Genomic DNA, 16,188 nt, shown 5'->3' on the forward strand with positions numbered 1-16,188 from the left:
TCTCTAAATTATGTTTCTGTCAATGAATTACACCATGTAGTGACAGATGTGATATATCACTGGATGATTCTTTACATTGTTTCTGTTATAAATTACACCATGAGTTGACAGACGTGATATCTCAATGGATGATTTCTCTACATTGTGTTTCTGTCACTGAATTACACCATGTGGTGACAGACGTGATATCTCACTGGATGATTCTCTAAATTGTGTTTCTTTCAATGATTTAGACCGTGTGGTGACAGATGTGATATCTCACCGTATGACCGCTCTACATTGTTTCTGTCAATGAATTACACCATGTAGTGACAGATGTGATATCTCACTGGATGATTCTTTACATTGTGTTTCTTTCAATGATTTTTACCAAGAGGTGACAGGCATGATATCTCACTGTACGATTCCCTACATTGTGTTTGTCAATAAATAACACCATGTAGTGACAGATGTGATATCTCACCGTATGACCTCTCTACATTGTGTTTGTGTCAATGGATTACACCATGTGGTGACAGATGTGATATATCACTGGATGATTCTCTAAATTGTGTTTCTGTCAATGAATTACACCATGTAGTGACAGATGTGATATCTCACTGGATGATTCTTTACATTGTGTTTCTTTCAATGATTTTTACCAAGAGGTGACAGACATGATATCTCACTGTACGATTCCCTACATTGTGTTTGTCAATAAATAACACCATGTAGTGACAGATGTGATATCTCACCGTATGACCTCTCTACATTGTGTTTGTGCCAATGGATTACACCATGTGGTGACAGATGTGATATATCACTGGATGATTCTCTAAATTGTGTTTCTGTCAATGAATTACACCATGTAGTGACAGATGTGATATCTCACTGGATGATTCTTTACATTGTGTTTCTTTCAATGATTTTTACCAAGAGGTGACAGACATGATATCTCACTGTACGATTCCCTACATTGTGTTTGTCAATAAATAACACCATGTAGTGACAGATGTGATATCTCACCGTATGACCTCTCTACATTGTGTTTGTGTCAATGGATTACACCATGTGGTGACAGATGTGATATATCACTGGATGATTCTCTAAATTGTGTTTCTGTCAATGAATTACACCATGTAGTGACAGATGTGATATATCACTGGATGATTCTTTACATTGTTTCTGTTATAAATTACACCATGAGTTGACAGACGTGATATCTCAATGGATGATTTCTCTACATTGTGTTTCTGTCACTGAATTACACCATGTGGTGACAGACGTGATATCTCACTGGATGATTCTCTAAATTGTGTTTCTTTCAATGATTTAGACCGTGTGGTGACAGATGTGATATCTCACCGTATGACCGCTCTACATTGTTTCTGTTAATGAATTACACCATGTAGTGACAGATGTGATATCTCACTGGATGATTCTTTACATTGTGTTTCTGTTATAAATTACACCATGAGTTGACAGACGTGATATCTCAATGGATGATTTCTCTACATTGTGTTTCTGTCACTGAATTACACCATGTGGTGACAGACGTGATATCTCACTGGATGATTCTCTAAATTGTGTTTCTTTCAATGATTTAGACCGTGTGGTGACAGATGTGATATCTCACCGTATGACCGCTCTACATTGTTTCTGTCAATGAATTACACCATGTAGTGACAGATGTGATATATCACTGGATGATTCTTTACATTGTTTCTGTTATAAATTACACCATGAGTTGACAGACGTGATATCTCAATGGATGATTTCTCTACATTGTGTTTCTGTCACTGAATTACACCATGTGGTGACAGACGTGATATCTCACTGGATGATTCTCTAAATTGTGTTTCTTTCAATGATTTAGACCGTGTGGTGACAGATGTGATATCTCACCGTATGACCGCTCTACATTGTTTCTGTTAATGAATTACACCATGTAGTGACAGATGTGATATCTCACTGGATGATTCTTTACATTGTGTTTCTGTTATAAATTACACCATGAGTTGACAGACGTGATATCTCAATGGATGATTTCTCTACATTGTGTTTCTGTCACTGAATTACACCATGTGGTGACAGACGTGATATCTCACTGGATGATTCTCTAAATTGTGTTTCTTTCAATGATTTAGACCGTGTGGTGACAGACATGTTATCTCACCGTATGACCTCTCTACATTGTGCTTCTTACAATGAATTTCACCAAGTGAAGACCTCATGATATCTCACTAAAATGATCTCTCTTTGTGTCTCTGTCATTATGAATTATATCGAATCAACATGAGACAACTGAGATTATCACATGATGATCTCTCCAAATCCGTATCTCCATTATGGTATTTAATGATGAAGTGACAGACACTGCCTAAGCCATGTTACTGTCGATAAATTTCACCAGTTGGTGAAACATTTGATATGTCATGAAGTGATTCCTTTAAGTCATGTTCTTTGTGTATGGATCGTGAACAGGGAGGTGACGGACGTGATCTCGTGTAATTACAGTACCTCTCTCTTTTCTTGGCATTATTATCACCGTTCCCCTTTGATTGACTTATTAAGCTCTTTTTAGATGATGATTTGGACTGTTTGGACGACCTTGCAATGGAATATTTCAAAAAAGGTAGATGTTAATTAATACAGTAGAGTTGCTTGGAATATAGTCAGAATATTAAACATATAAACTATTAGTGTTTAATAAGTGAATTCTTGATATGAATTGCTATATGTATCACAAACTGGTATATCAAATGAAGCTACACTGCAATGACAGCTGGGAAAGAAGACTGACTGGGAGGGGAGGGGGAGGGGGGGAAGAGGAAGGGAGTCAAGGAAGAATGTTATTCTTACACATTTATTATGCATACTGTACATACAGCCTAAAAATTCATTTCAAATTCACTATAAGCTTTTCATTCAAACATTACCCTGCTTTGGATTTTCATGCCAAAGGTTGACGGAATAAATCAGTCTATTCTTTCCGGAGGTTTTAATGGAACTCCTTCCCGGTTGAAATTAGGTCTATAGATTCCATTATTCAATTCAAGCGCTGTCTTAAAACTTTTCTTTTCTCTCAACTCTATTAGTTTTTTACACATTCAGCACCCATAAAGCGCATTGAACAACTTTTGTTGGAGTCTGCGCAATATAAGACTAGTTATTATTATTATTATCTCCTTAAATTCTGATACAATACCAGCCATTAAAATGAGTCTTCTTTTGCCAAAAATCTAGCCCATCACCTCCTCACAAAGTCTAACACTATATTTATAGCAAATCCTCATGTTTTTATGGAAGATATTTGCTAAAAATGTCATTTACAAACTCTTGTTCAGCTTCCAACCTTTTCATTTTCACCGCATCTTACTACTACCACTACTACTGCGTGCATTAAGTACTGTACATTGATCCAAAACTTTCATTTCATCGAATCTCTTTCAAACTCAGTTTCAGTTCATCAGTTTCTTGTGTATCACAGTCTGAAGTTGTTTATGAAAACTGAAATTTTGTTTTCAAAGTTGAAATTGTTTATGAATTCCTTATTAAGTCGTCTCTCTGACCAACAAATTCCTACTTGGATGTGATTGGCACTTTAATAACGTGGAAATCAGTTTTCTGATTGGCCTGTTATTAATGCGGAAAAGTAGCATCAATGGAGCACTTTCTGCAGACAGGAATTAATGACATTCAAAGAAAATGTACAACCTAGAAAGTACATCAGTCTCATTCTCACATTTGATTGTACTATGAGACTGGCTCAAGTTCATCTAAAGTACTGGGCTTTTACCAAATTTTCTCAGGCTCTGTTTTTTTAATCAGGTATTTAAGGTTGAAATTTCTAAAATAACACGTCTCAGAGAGGCCGGATTCACTTTGAGAATTTCAGCTAGTAAATAGGTTCTTTGAATCATAAACTTTGAACTGTAACCAGGTTTCCTACTTTGTAACAAACTTTTAAAGAGAAATATTGATAACTACTTTAAAGTCTGTTCAGAGTACTGAGTGTAACGCAGATTAAATCTATCAAATAATATAGAAAATCTTGGGCAAATTTGAAAAAAAAGCAGTATATTTGAGTAAGGGAAAACTCAATCATTTAACAATATTCTCAAAAAAACTTGATCCACCCCAAAGTGTGCCATACCAGCTTGTCGTACTGGATTGAAATCACAGACAAAATTATGTAAAATCATAATTAGGAAAGAATGAAATCAAAGGAATCTGTAATGATGAAAAAGAAAATTAAGTGTTGTGAAGAATTGGTAGTATTCTGGTGAGGCAAAGTTATGAGAGCTGTTTGTGATATTAAACTAAAAGATAAAAATCATTAAAAGAAATTAATAGCAAAGTACCCTTCCCTTATCAGTAGACAAAAATTGTAAAAACTTGGAACTGGTTAATGAATGAGGTCTATAGCTAATTAATTAGTGCCCAAATTGAAAAAGAATCATGAAAACATAGTTTTGTCATAAGGAAGACACAAGAACAACAAGAAAGAGAGGCCAATGAGACATATTAATGTATGCAAATTAGGTGAGACATTAATTACTAGATTGTTACAATCTATCTATTAAAACACAAATACAAAACAAAATATGAACAATTTCAGAATGAACAATTAAAAGGATGTATTAGAATGTAATGATTGGTAAACAAGAGAATGAAAACCCACAAAGCAAAATGGAAAAGTTCGATGCATACACTCTAATATGCTACTACATACAGCTGTACTTTGATTCTGAACTACATGAAAGGAACATATATATATTGAGATGAGGAATATTTTAGGACTATTCAGAGATCTAAAACGGGTGTGCAGGTGTAAAAGTTACTTAAAACCCATAGATTGATCTATTACTGTACATTATGAAGGAGAAGAGATGAGGGGGTTTATAACTAGACTGCATTACCATCAAATCTATGCAGGGCAGACAACGAAAATTGGTTGAATTAATCACCACGCAGGGCTGACTTTAAAGGTCTGTCCGATAGATTACCATCCCTTCATTTTCCGTCGTTGGACGGAATTGACTTTATTTGTTTATATGCCAGACAAACCAAGCTTGGTTTCATGCACAAGAGGACCACCAAGTTGTTAAGATACCCAAAAGGCACTAAGTGATATTTTCCACTTCATGTTTAAACCTGGTTTGCGATCTTGTGTCGTAATTTGGATATAACCGGCAAAAAGGTTCTCTCTCACTTCAGAATGAAACAAAGTCGGAAAGAAAGGGCTGGAAAATAAAAAATAACACAAAAGAAGAAAGACGAAAAAACAGAAAAGGAAAAAACCAACACAGCACCTCGATGCTTTGGTTTGTAGCTACAGTACATGAAAGGTGCTTAATATTACAGGGAGTGGCTATGAACATGATCTGTGCAGTTAGGTTTATTAAATTTAAAATGATTATATGTTATAACAAAAGGAGAGCTCTCTAATTATCTACAATTATTGGAAACAGATCATTAATAAGAGAGGCAGACGGACGTGATGAGGAGGAAGGACGATGACAATGAAGAGAGGATGAGGAGACTACAATACCTTGGTCTTGTTTTAGGACTCGCATCGTCCTGATCGGTTAATTGAGGTTTTTGGTTATTAACGGACGGGTTCGACCTTTATATAAATATGGCAGGAGGTGTAGAAATAGGGGAGGGAAAAAACAAAAGGAATGATGTAGGTGAAAATAATAGCTCAACAAAAAATGATAAACACTTCACACATCAAACGAGGTATCGTGCAATGATGAAATTCAGTAAATTTCATATTATACAGACGTAGTAATATATATTGGCTATTAAAAAAGAAAAGCAAGTTAAGAATATAAAATTTTGCATTGTGAGAGATATTAATCATAAATGCTGTTTGGTGTCAATATTGCTCAAGACTTGGCATATTGGGATGCCACAAAGTTGCTTAAAACAAAGAAAGAAAAAAAAGGTGATAATAAGGTCAAGGAAATAAAAAGGACTAAAAAAATTTGATCCAAACATTGTAATGCTACATGCTGTGGACACAAACATGGCATTCAATTTAAATAATTTTTGTGATGATAACTTGCTTACTGTTTTTGATGAAAATGTTTGAACTGCCATGGTACGTGGTATGAGCAGAAAAATGCGAATTGAAAAGGATTATCATGACAAAAATTGCCTGATTTTGCTCTGTGGAAATGATTTCGTTTTTGGTCAAAATCCACGGAAATGAGAATCACAACTGTAAAAGTATTGATCAGAAATAAAACAGCACGAAGCAAGCATGTAATTTGTCTAGTCTCTTGCATACTGTACAGTACATTAAATAATGCTGTACATAAATAGGGCGACAAAATTCCTACAAAGTGCTTCAGAATACGACCTCGACATTCGGTCGTTAAAACTGTAGCAAGATCTAACCAAGTCTGCATGTGTATGTCTAGTTTTGAAGTTACATGTAAGTCTGTGTTAAGTGACAATTTGAAAAGCAATTACAATTCGGCATTCAAACACTGCGACTACCCTTGTGTACTGGTGTAATAATGCAGATAATTAAATGTATCTATATCATACAAATTTTAGGACAAACCACCAAACACACTTTTTATTATCTCATATCATATTTTTTTATTATCTCCACAGATGATTGAGCAAACACAGGAACAAACAGCTAAACGCATACACAGAGCTATCTCACTAGGTCAATAAGCAAAGATCAAAATACAAATACAGTACATCCGTTACTTACAAAGAGCAGGAAGTCAACATTTTACAATATATCTATATATATATATATATATGCTGTACATATCATATTACATATGACCTTTGTACAGTTGTCCTCAGCTGTTAGTAAAATACTTGTGAAACTTTCTTTTCTTTGAATGATGTAATTTTACTTTCAATTTAATTTAAATCACAAAACCAAACTTTCAGCTACTATCAATGTAAAATGTATGGCAGGGCTAAAGGTAAACTGTTCAAAGTTGCATCGATACTCTGTAAACTGCCAGTACATCCCACTTATTCAGCCACATAATAAATCAGACAATTCATCTGCAATAAATAACATACCAGACATGTATATACTGAATTGTACCACAACAACTGGGATAAATTACACATGAGATGCCTTACTTTTAGTGTTCTTGTGTCTGATGATAAAAAAGTAATTCTAAATACCATGAGAATTTTCAAAGCCAGTTCAGTTCCAAAGGAAAAGTGAGATTGTATCAATGGTATAACTCAGTGTATTGAGCGATTTATGCTGTTAGTGTCTTAAAGAGAAAGTGGAAGGTTTGATAGAAATTCACAACCTGACTGCCCCAGACAATTTATTTTTCTTTTGAAATAGTTCCTCTCTGAATACAGCCTTTACCCAACAACATAAGTTTCATCTAAATGTATGTACTGTATATTATATATAATTGAAAATCGTAATGAGTTGGAAAATCAAGAACAGTGAAAAAACTGCCAGCATCCACCAGGATTCGAACCCGGGCCTCCCGCTCTGTACGCTGACACCCTAACCACTGGGCTATGGACGCTGATTGAATGTCCTGAGGTTCGAAACCTGTGTATATATTTTCTTTTGAAATAGTTCATCTCTGAATACAGCCCTTATTACAGAAGATATACAGTATGTGATGTTGTTGCTTACAGTGACACTAACTAGAAATCTAAAGGTCAAACACATTAACTCAGGGACACTTCTTCTCTTGTATGGATGATAAGTATCTGTGGCAAGGTATATAACTGCCAAGTTGGAGATTAGAAACATGACACTCTTTGGTTGCAGTTTTGGGATAATTTACATAATTTTAGGCGCATTTGTGGGATAAACACAGCAGGATTGACTGCTGTGCTTTTATTTCTGTTGGTACATACGTACCTACGGTAGACATACTTTATCGGGGCTTACACAAATCACAGACTGTCGAAGCCTGTCAACTCCCTTTAAGCCTAATATACCTCCTGATTAAGACATTGAATAAATCACTGTCTCCTTGAGACCTTATCTAAAGTTAGCATAAAGAAGATGAGCCTAGCTTTTAGCTAGCATTACACTTTAAAGAAGTGTAGTCCTTACAATGATAGACATTATAACAATGAACTATTATAGGGTACACACTACATATATACATTAAACCGAAACCTAAACGAAATCAAACAGATGGGTGGCAAATTTAAAGCAGTACCAAGGGTGTGGTATGCTGTAGCTTGAAATATCTGACCAACAAAATATGGAAATTATTTTTGCTAATTCTTGTCTTTCGATGATGTTTCCTTTTTCTCATTTAAAGGGTGTGAAGACTCGCGCAAAAAGAAACGTCTAATGCCGGTAATTTGACCTAGTTTCGAATGAGGTGTAACAGAAGTATGTAACACTACCATCGATCCCAGAAAATACACACACAGCTTGCTACCGTCGGTAACTAGACACTAGTGTACAGTCAGTACATACATCTACGGTCAATACACACAGCACAATCTACAAACGATACAGCGTTGGACATCTCTAAAGATAACAATTAAGGTATCACGTTACATTACTGTCTGCATTTTGTAGCGACACGAACAAAACGTCACTTGCAAGCAACAGAAAGTTAACTTTTTCAGATGGCCGCACGCGGTTTGGGGCGAGTCTTCAATGCCTTTAAACAAAGTTAACAATCTGACGAGCATCTTTTCACTTATTTCATACATCCTCTAAATTAAAGACAAAAGCATGAAAGAACATCTCTTTATAGTCCCAAATATGTTATTTTATGCAACTTTCAACACACAGTTTTACCGCCATACTCAAAAGCAATTTGACGTTGATGAGATTATTTATCTGTCTTTTCTACCATTCCTAAGTGTTTCGGCAGAGAATGAAGCAAAGTATTATTTGCGGAATTGTTTTTTTAAACGAAGCAGTTATAGCAAGCTCAGTCTGGAGGCAACACATATCGAAACTATATTAATGAGAAATCCTGGTGGAAGACAAAGTGAATATAGACCGTGGGGCAAAGCCGTTTTTCTTGCAGTTCCGTAGTCCAGTCGGAGGGGCAACTCAAAATAACTCTCAAAAATTCACAAAAATTATATTATTCGTAAATCCGCTTTGTTCCACCAAAAATTTGCGCACGTTTTTTAGTTATTCGGTAAACTTGTTACTATTTTTTGCACGAAAGCACTTGGAAACTCTCTCTTTGAAAGGTAGGATTAAGTCCGTATACACCAATCGCAAAGCAGCATTACTGCCAAATGACAATCACATGACAATAAGCACACACAAATCAGCATGGCTATCACATAGTTATGTTGAAACGTCCATATTTTGCGTACGAAAACAAGTTCGTTCGTCCAAGTTTTTCAAATTTGATAGATGTACCGATATGACCTGAAAATAACATACCTATTTACCCAATGGTGAGTACTTTTCAGGTTCTTTTCATATGAAATAAAGTTGAAATCATCATTCGAAATTCGTATTTACACAGCCGAATCACGTTTGGCAAGTATTCATAGGATGGACACTGGAACAGCTAGTTTCGCGAAAACGGTTCAATCTTAAATGTTGAGTCATTAGTGTACGATTTGCCCGTGTTTACTGACATTTTTACTCAGTATTTGCCTAACTTTTTCATACTCTTGAGCTTTGTGGGTAGTAAATTTACATTTTTATGTCTATATTATAGTCCGTCAACTAAAAGAAGATTGAAAATGACATTAGGACAAATTGAGTGATAGACTAACGTTAATCATTAACATGGTGACTATTCGCTGAGGCTGCTAGAGTACGTAGGTAAAGTCACATGCTTTCGTATCGTAATCTATGTGTATACTATATGTATATTTACAACTAGATAACATCAATTTGTTTATTTGTTTTGTTATTTAACTTTTGGCATGAGGGTGAAATTCGGTTAGCTTAATAAGCTAATCACACCGAGGCCCTCCCCTACATGTAATTTAAGCTAGGCCTAGGCCGTCTACAACTAGCATTGACCAGTAGTCAAAAGAAGGAATAGAAGTACTTGTCCCATGTGTATTAAACTGAATTGCACTAGGATAAAACTGATGTCTTGTTTTTACTATATCGTTCAGTAATAGTAATGACTGTGGGCTACTGTTTGAGCAGTCTCGTTTTCCAATTGTGTACACTGTTGGAATAAATATAGACTGATTTGTGACAACATGTCTAAGGCGGTATGACATTGCTTTACATTTAAGGACTATTGAAAAGTAGACAGCTTTTATGGTTTGACAATTGAGATGCAATAACCTGGTCGCATATAAGACATAGTTTGGATTGGAAACTATCAAAGTCACACTACCTCTATCGAGAAGCTTTGTCAATAATCAACCCATTGTATTCAGTAAAACGTGTTTTCATTTCCAGGACCTATATTGGAAATTTACCTAACCACATCAAATCAATTTTGCTATGCCTGACAAGGCTGACAAATCAAGACAGTTACCGAGTTACGTAGACCAAACTCTGTTATTTTTGCAAACCTTAAATAGTTGACTCATTTTTCTACAGCAAAGTAATTAAACTATTGCTTATTTCCCTTATTGCTACATTCCCTTGTAGGTCTTTCAACTATGACCGAACCAACCTCAACTGATCATGATAGGGGTGAAGAACCATGTGTCATACACCATCCAATGTAGATTCAGTGACATTTACAAGAAGTTCACTACCAAGACTTGGGATCCTTTCCTAAAATGCATGGATATCTGGAAGGATCATCCTCACACTGAAAATGGAAAAACTGCCATTAAGTTTTTACATTTTCAAAATTGTGATCTACAGTCAGCCTTCCTACCTGCACTTCCAGTTCCACAGGAAATGCTATCAGAGATTTACGAATGCAACCAGAATTAAATGGTTAAGAAAGCCAAGATGTGATTCAGTAAGTGCCTTTTTCTTGAAGGGAAAAGTGAAAGCCTTGAGACACATACAAGGTGATGCAGAATCTGCAAAGTCACTAAAGATGTTGGGTGACTCCTTTACAGTTGATGAAGTCAATTTCCTTGCCGTTGAAAAATTCGTCTACAAGCTGTATGGTCAAATGGATGCAACTTCAGTCAACGACGTGCGGTTTGATATGTTTAAGAAAGCCAACAGGATGGAGAGTACAATGCCTCCAAATAATGATGCCCTTCGTCAACACATCCTTCGTGCCAACTTCCAGGCAAGAATTTGTAAACTAAGCTTAATGAAGAATCAAGATTTACCATCTCCTAGTGAACATGGATGGATATTTGATGATGGACACCTTGCCATTCATTGGATGAGCCTCCCACCTGCTCCTGAAAGCATAATTGAACTTGGGAACTGCTCATGTAAGAAAAACAAGTGCCAACTACCAAATGCAGGAGACAGTTGCTGTGTATCCTTCGGCCTTCCATGCACAGATTTATGCCAATGCAAGGGGTGTGAAAACATCAGTCAGATGATACTTGAGATTGAAGAAGACTTGGACACAGACAAAGATGATCAGATGGAATAACTAGTTTTTAGTCTTGGAACAGCCATGATAATGTTTGACTGTGTAAGCTGTGCCCAGGCAGACTTTCTGCAAATCTAGCCATTTATATGTTAAGTTTGAGAGCTCTCATGTGTTCGTATTTTGTAGCATGAAGTTAGAATCAAGAATTGGCAAAGCCATGGGGTACTGGCACTGGAGGGGAGGGGAGGGGGCTTCCCCATCAGAATTTTGTGTCTCTGGTCAATTAAAAAATATTGCAATGCCATATTATAATTACTTTTATGTTGTAGTCAATTCAAGAAATGAAGGTAGCAGAAGGCAGAAGAAGGTAGCAGAAAGTTTAACTCAGTAGTATCATTATTTATGCAAACAAATTTTGAAGGGATGAGTTCAGGATAATTGTACCCCCAGAAAATGTTCATGGTACCAATTGCAATGTTTCTAAACTATAACATCACATAAATTTGTTGTAAATACCCTTTTCAGAGTGAACATTTAAGCTTAACAATTGTCACATTGACAATGTCTGTGTCGTTGATCTTCAATCTCATTCTCCATATAGCACATGCTGTGAGAAAATGAAGGAATAGTTATTAAAGGTGCACCACTGGCATAACTACTGGCATATTTAAGGTAACATTAACATTGCATTTCATGTTCACACATTAAGTTATGTCAATCCTCGAATCAACATTATGTGTAAGCTTGCTTTTATACTATGAGTGTGTATGGACAAACTGAATATATGTGTGGTTATAACCCCAAACCTGTTATTGACATTTATTATGTTACTTTCTAATAGATCTAGACATTTCTAAAAGAGTTAGGTCAATTCCATTTAAATGTAGAGGTGTTAAGGCCAGTTTGAAAAAATAGAGGGCGCCCTTTATTTCCAGTATTCTTTTACCGCCATTTTCTCCTTAACGTCCGCAAAATTTTGGTGGAACAAAGTGATTTTTATTTTAGGGTGTTCTAAGCATCACTTTTATTAAGAAATTATTACCCAGAGGTGGACTACGGAACTCAAAAACTAAAGGGATTTTTGCCTTATGCCCCACGGTCTAATATGGGAGGCAAAAAATGTCTACCGACGTCAAAAAATATTAATATCTTGTTTCGATCAAATGCTAGATATAGTAGTTTGAATGTTAACTATTTTTTTTCCAGAAAAAAAGAAATTTGTTACATTAGATGGTGGATCATAGTAGGTGCTTTGTGATGTTGTCATGGAAGATGACCTTTAAAAGCTTTCATTTTCCTATCAAAATGTCGTTTTGGAGTTTACAAAATTGAAATGTGATATGTTTTCTTAGCTGTCAAATGTTAAATCACTTCTTGTTTGTGAAAGTAAAACAAGTCTCTTGAACAGTGGAAAAATTATTCATACCTTATTATTTAGACAACAAAATTATATCTTTTTCAGTTCAATTGCCATTGATGACAGTTATGAAAGGGTGTGAAGACTCGCTCATAAAGAAATGTCTCATGCCGGTAATCTGACCTAGTTTCATGAGGTGTAACAGAAGTGTTAGACACCACCATCGATCCCAGAAAATACACACAAAGCTTGCTACCGTCGGTAATTAGACACTCTAGTGTACAGTCAATACATACAGCTCCGGTCAATACCCACAAAACAGTGTACAAAGCAGTGATGGACATCTCAGGTCTAGATAAAAGATAACAAGGTATCACGTTTCATTACTGTCTGCATTTTGTAGCGACAAGAAGAAAACTGCACTTGCAAGCAACGGAAAGTTAACTTTTTCAGAGCGCGGCACGCGGTTTGCGGCGAGTCTTCTATGCCTTTAAGCTCTTCTGTTGCCAGATGCATTCATAATCTTTCACCAAATTTTGAAAACGAATATTATCTCCATAATAATACAAAGTGCTACTACAGTAGCATGTAGGTTTTGACCACAACATGCAGGATGTTGCCAACAAGCTTGTTAAGGAATGAATTCTTGCAACCTGAACATCCCTTTAAGTAGACTATGGTTGAACTCTAGTAACTTTAAATATGAGAAATCAGTCTACCATTATTTAAAACGCTACACAACTAGCCACAATTTTCTCTACGCCTTTGTTTTCAATTCAACATGATGGTTGCAAACATTTTGATAAACACCATCCAAAGACAATATTCATGTCTAGATTGCTGAAGGCATCTATCTTCCAATCATACACTAAAGGAGACGCAAACAAAACCTAATTATTTTACAATATAGTCCCCTCTGGGACACGCATCCAATCAGGTAGGTTTTGCATCATCTTCAAACGAATTGTTTCTTTGGAGCTGTCTGAAAATACTGGCCAGTTCAGCCTCTGCGATGATACATTATTAACTTATATCCAGGGTTCAATCACCAGGATCGATAGTAAACTCCTACAACTGTCTACCTGCTTATAGCTTAAAGGTATAGTTTTTAATAAGACTGGCATTGAATGTTTACTGATAAACTTAGGTTGGGCCATGCCATCACACAATACAAAAATAATAAATATATAATATATATATAAATAAATACCAGACATGGAATATTAAATTACTCCTGAAACTGGAACTAGGCCTTCACATATTTCCCTCATCTGATGTTCTTTTGAAATTTATAAACTAAAGATCTTGTTGGATGGTAAGTGGCACCAGTACAGTAGAAGCAACAAAAAAAAAACAAAAAAAAAATCAATTTTAAAGAAGTTCAATTACAGAATGCATTTATCACTAGTATTGTTTCTAAAGGTATCGTCACGGTAACTGATTTTGATTAATATTCTCCATTGTTTGCTTTCAGCTCAGTATTGAACACTAACGCATCCCATACTACCGATAACTTTTGTATCTTGCGCTTCAAACGAAATGAAAGAGGAACTACTATTCCCAGTGCGACAGTTGGACTATAAATCCAGGTGGCTTAATGGAAATGCAAAAAGTGTACTGGCGGTGCCCAATGACTCAATAATTGGAAAAGTTGCACAATTGTAGTTCAAGGTAACTTTAGCAGTGCTGTAGGTAAAATATTGATACATCATAAAAAACTGTCACCCATTTATCAACACCCTCGAGCTGGGCAATATCCTTAGGAGATGTTCTTCCTTGTGAAGGATATGCATAGTGATTGCATTTAATTTCATTGAAATGCACTCTCTAAAGGAAACATGCAATACAATGAAGTCTAACTGCGATAATTGGATGAAACTGTTGCCTCCCTTATGTCCAGGAATAAATTAGCTACAACTTTGAAAAGGAGAAGGAAGGAATTGGAATGTGATGAATAAATTTGGCGGCACAGTTTCAAATTTATGACCAACAGTAAATACGAAAGGGCAAGTCTTTGACAAGTCTCAGCAATCCACAAAATAATTTAAAAATTATTAGTAACAGCAAATAAATTAACAGAACATCAAAACCTCACGATACACAAAAATATATTACCCTTGTCATACTATACAGAAACATAAACAAAAACTTTACCAACCCCCCCCCCCTTGTCAAGAACAAAATGTTCACATTTAGTGCCAACAGGGAGTAACCATTAATTAGTAGCTTAATTAATTAGTGGCAATAAGTAGTTTGTCATATCGTCTTACCTTTTCTTTAGTGGATTTTTGGGATCCGGTGCTATCTCGTCCATTTCTCTTTCACTTGGCTCACGTTTGCCTAATTTCCAGGGGTTGAATTTGGTGGTGAGCGTTATGCAGCAAGAACCAGCATAGGCAATGTCCAAGTACACCCAGATGCCTCGATGGTCTATTCTAGGTGGTGAGGCCCTCCTGACAATCGGAGAGTTCACACCAAGGTCTGTGTCTGTGATGTTCAAACCTTCGATAAATTTAGGAATCTGGTGGCATAATGAGTTAATGAAACACATTTTAAGTCAAGTGATAATGTTCAATTACAAAATGGAGGGAAGCTAATTTGATTCATTTCCCCTTTCTGGTTGTAGAGACCTGACTTCCAACACCAGGAATAGCCAACAACTAAGGGATGGGCAGCTCATACTGTGAATAAAATTCCCTTTATGCTTAAAATCAGGCACAGTGTGGTTTCAATCAAATTCTAGTCAAAACTATTTGTTATCATCAAAACTATTATTAATCATCAAAACTATTTTTTAACATCAAAACTATTTTTTATCATGATAATTTTGCCAAGAAATTTTTTTATCATCAAACTATTTTTTTATCATAAAAAATATTCTTTATCATCAAACTATTTTTATCATCATTTTTTTTTTTTTTTAATCATCAAAACTACAGTTTATCATGAAAATTTGTTTCTCTGTTATTTCTTCTTTAAAATAAGACATGCATACTGTTGCTGACTCCCGTCAACCGAAAGAGAAAACTTGACCTTTGGACTACTGAAGGTTTTTGATCAACAAGGATATGACCATGGTGTTTTAAATACACTCTTAGCCTTAACAGAGGTCCTAGAGATATAACCACCATCTCCAGCAAAATCTCGCCTGATACAGTCAATCAATATAGGTGAACTCATTTTGGAAACTTTTTTGAGTTTCCTACTGTAGGAAAGAGACTACAACAATTGATTGTTTATTTCATATTGTTTCCTTTGTCTATTTTGATAAATAACAGGCTGAAATGCTTCTTTCACTTTCTATATGGTTGCATGGCAAGCAGAAAAGAAGACACAATTAGCACAACCTGATGCGTAAATGACCTAAAACTGGTTCCTTGCAACGTACACTGCAGATTCATTTTAACTACTAAGAAGAGC

At 35.6% G+C, this 16,188-nt stretch overlaps 1 protein-coding gene across 4 annotated transcripts in view; it reads right to left on the reverse strand.

Annotated features, from left to right (window-relative positions):
• Positions 1 to 16,188, reverse strand: part of LOC139959419 (testis-expressed protein 2-like) — a 48,573-nt gene that overhangs the window by 19,214 nt on the left and 13,171 nt on the right. For 2 of the 4 annotated variants that reach the window (XM_071957011.1, XM_071957010.1), the window contains exons 4-6: positions 15,039 to 15,289; positions 5,534 to 5,608; positions 2,500 to 2,589 (exon numbers count right to left, since the gene is read on the reverse strand). In XM_071957011.1, the coding sequence (XP_071813112.1) occupies positions 2,500 to 2,589; positions 5,534 to 5,608; positions 15,039 to 15,289 (416 nt within the window). The remainder of the gene's footprint in view (positions 1 to 2,499; positions 2,590 to 5,533; positions 5,609 to 15,038; positions 15,290 to 16,188) is intronic. The other 2 variants (XM_071957012.1, XM_071957013.1) reach the window with 2 other exon arrangements.

The sequence above is a fragment of the Apostichopus japonicus genome, chromosome 19, assembly GCF_037975245.1.
Source record: "Apostichopus japonicus isolate 1M-3 chromosome 19, ASM3797524v1, whole genome shotgun sequence".
NCBI lineage: Eukaryota > Metazoa > Echinodermata > Holothuroidea > Aspidochirotida > Stichopodidae > Apostichopus > Apostichopus japonicus.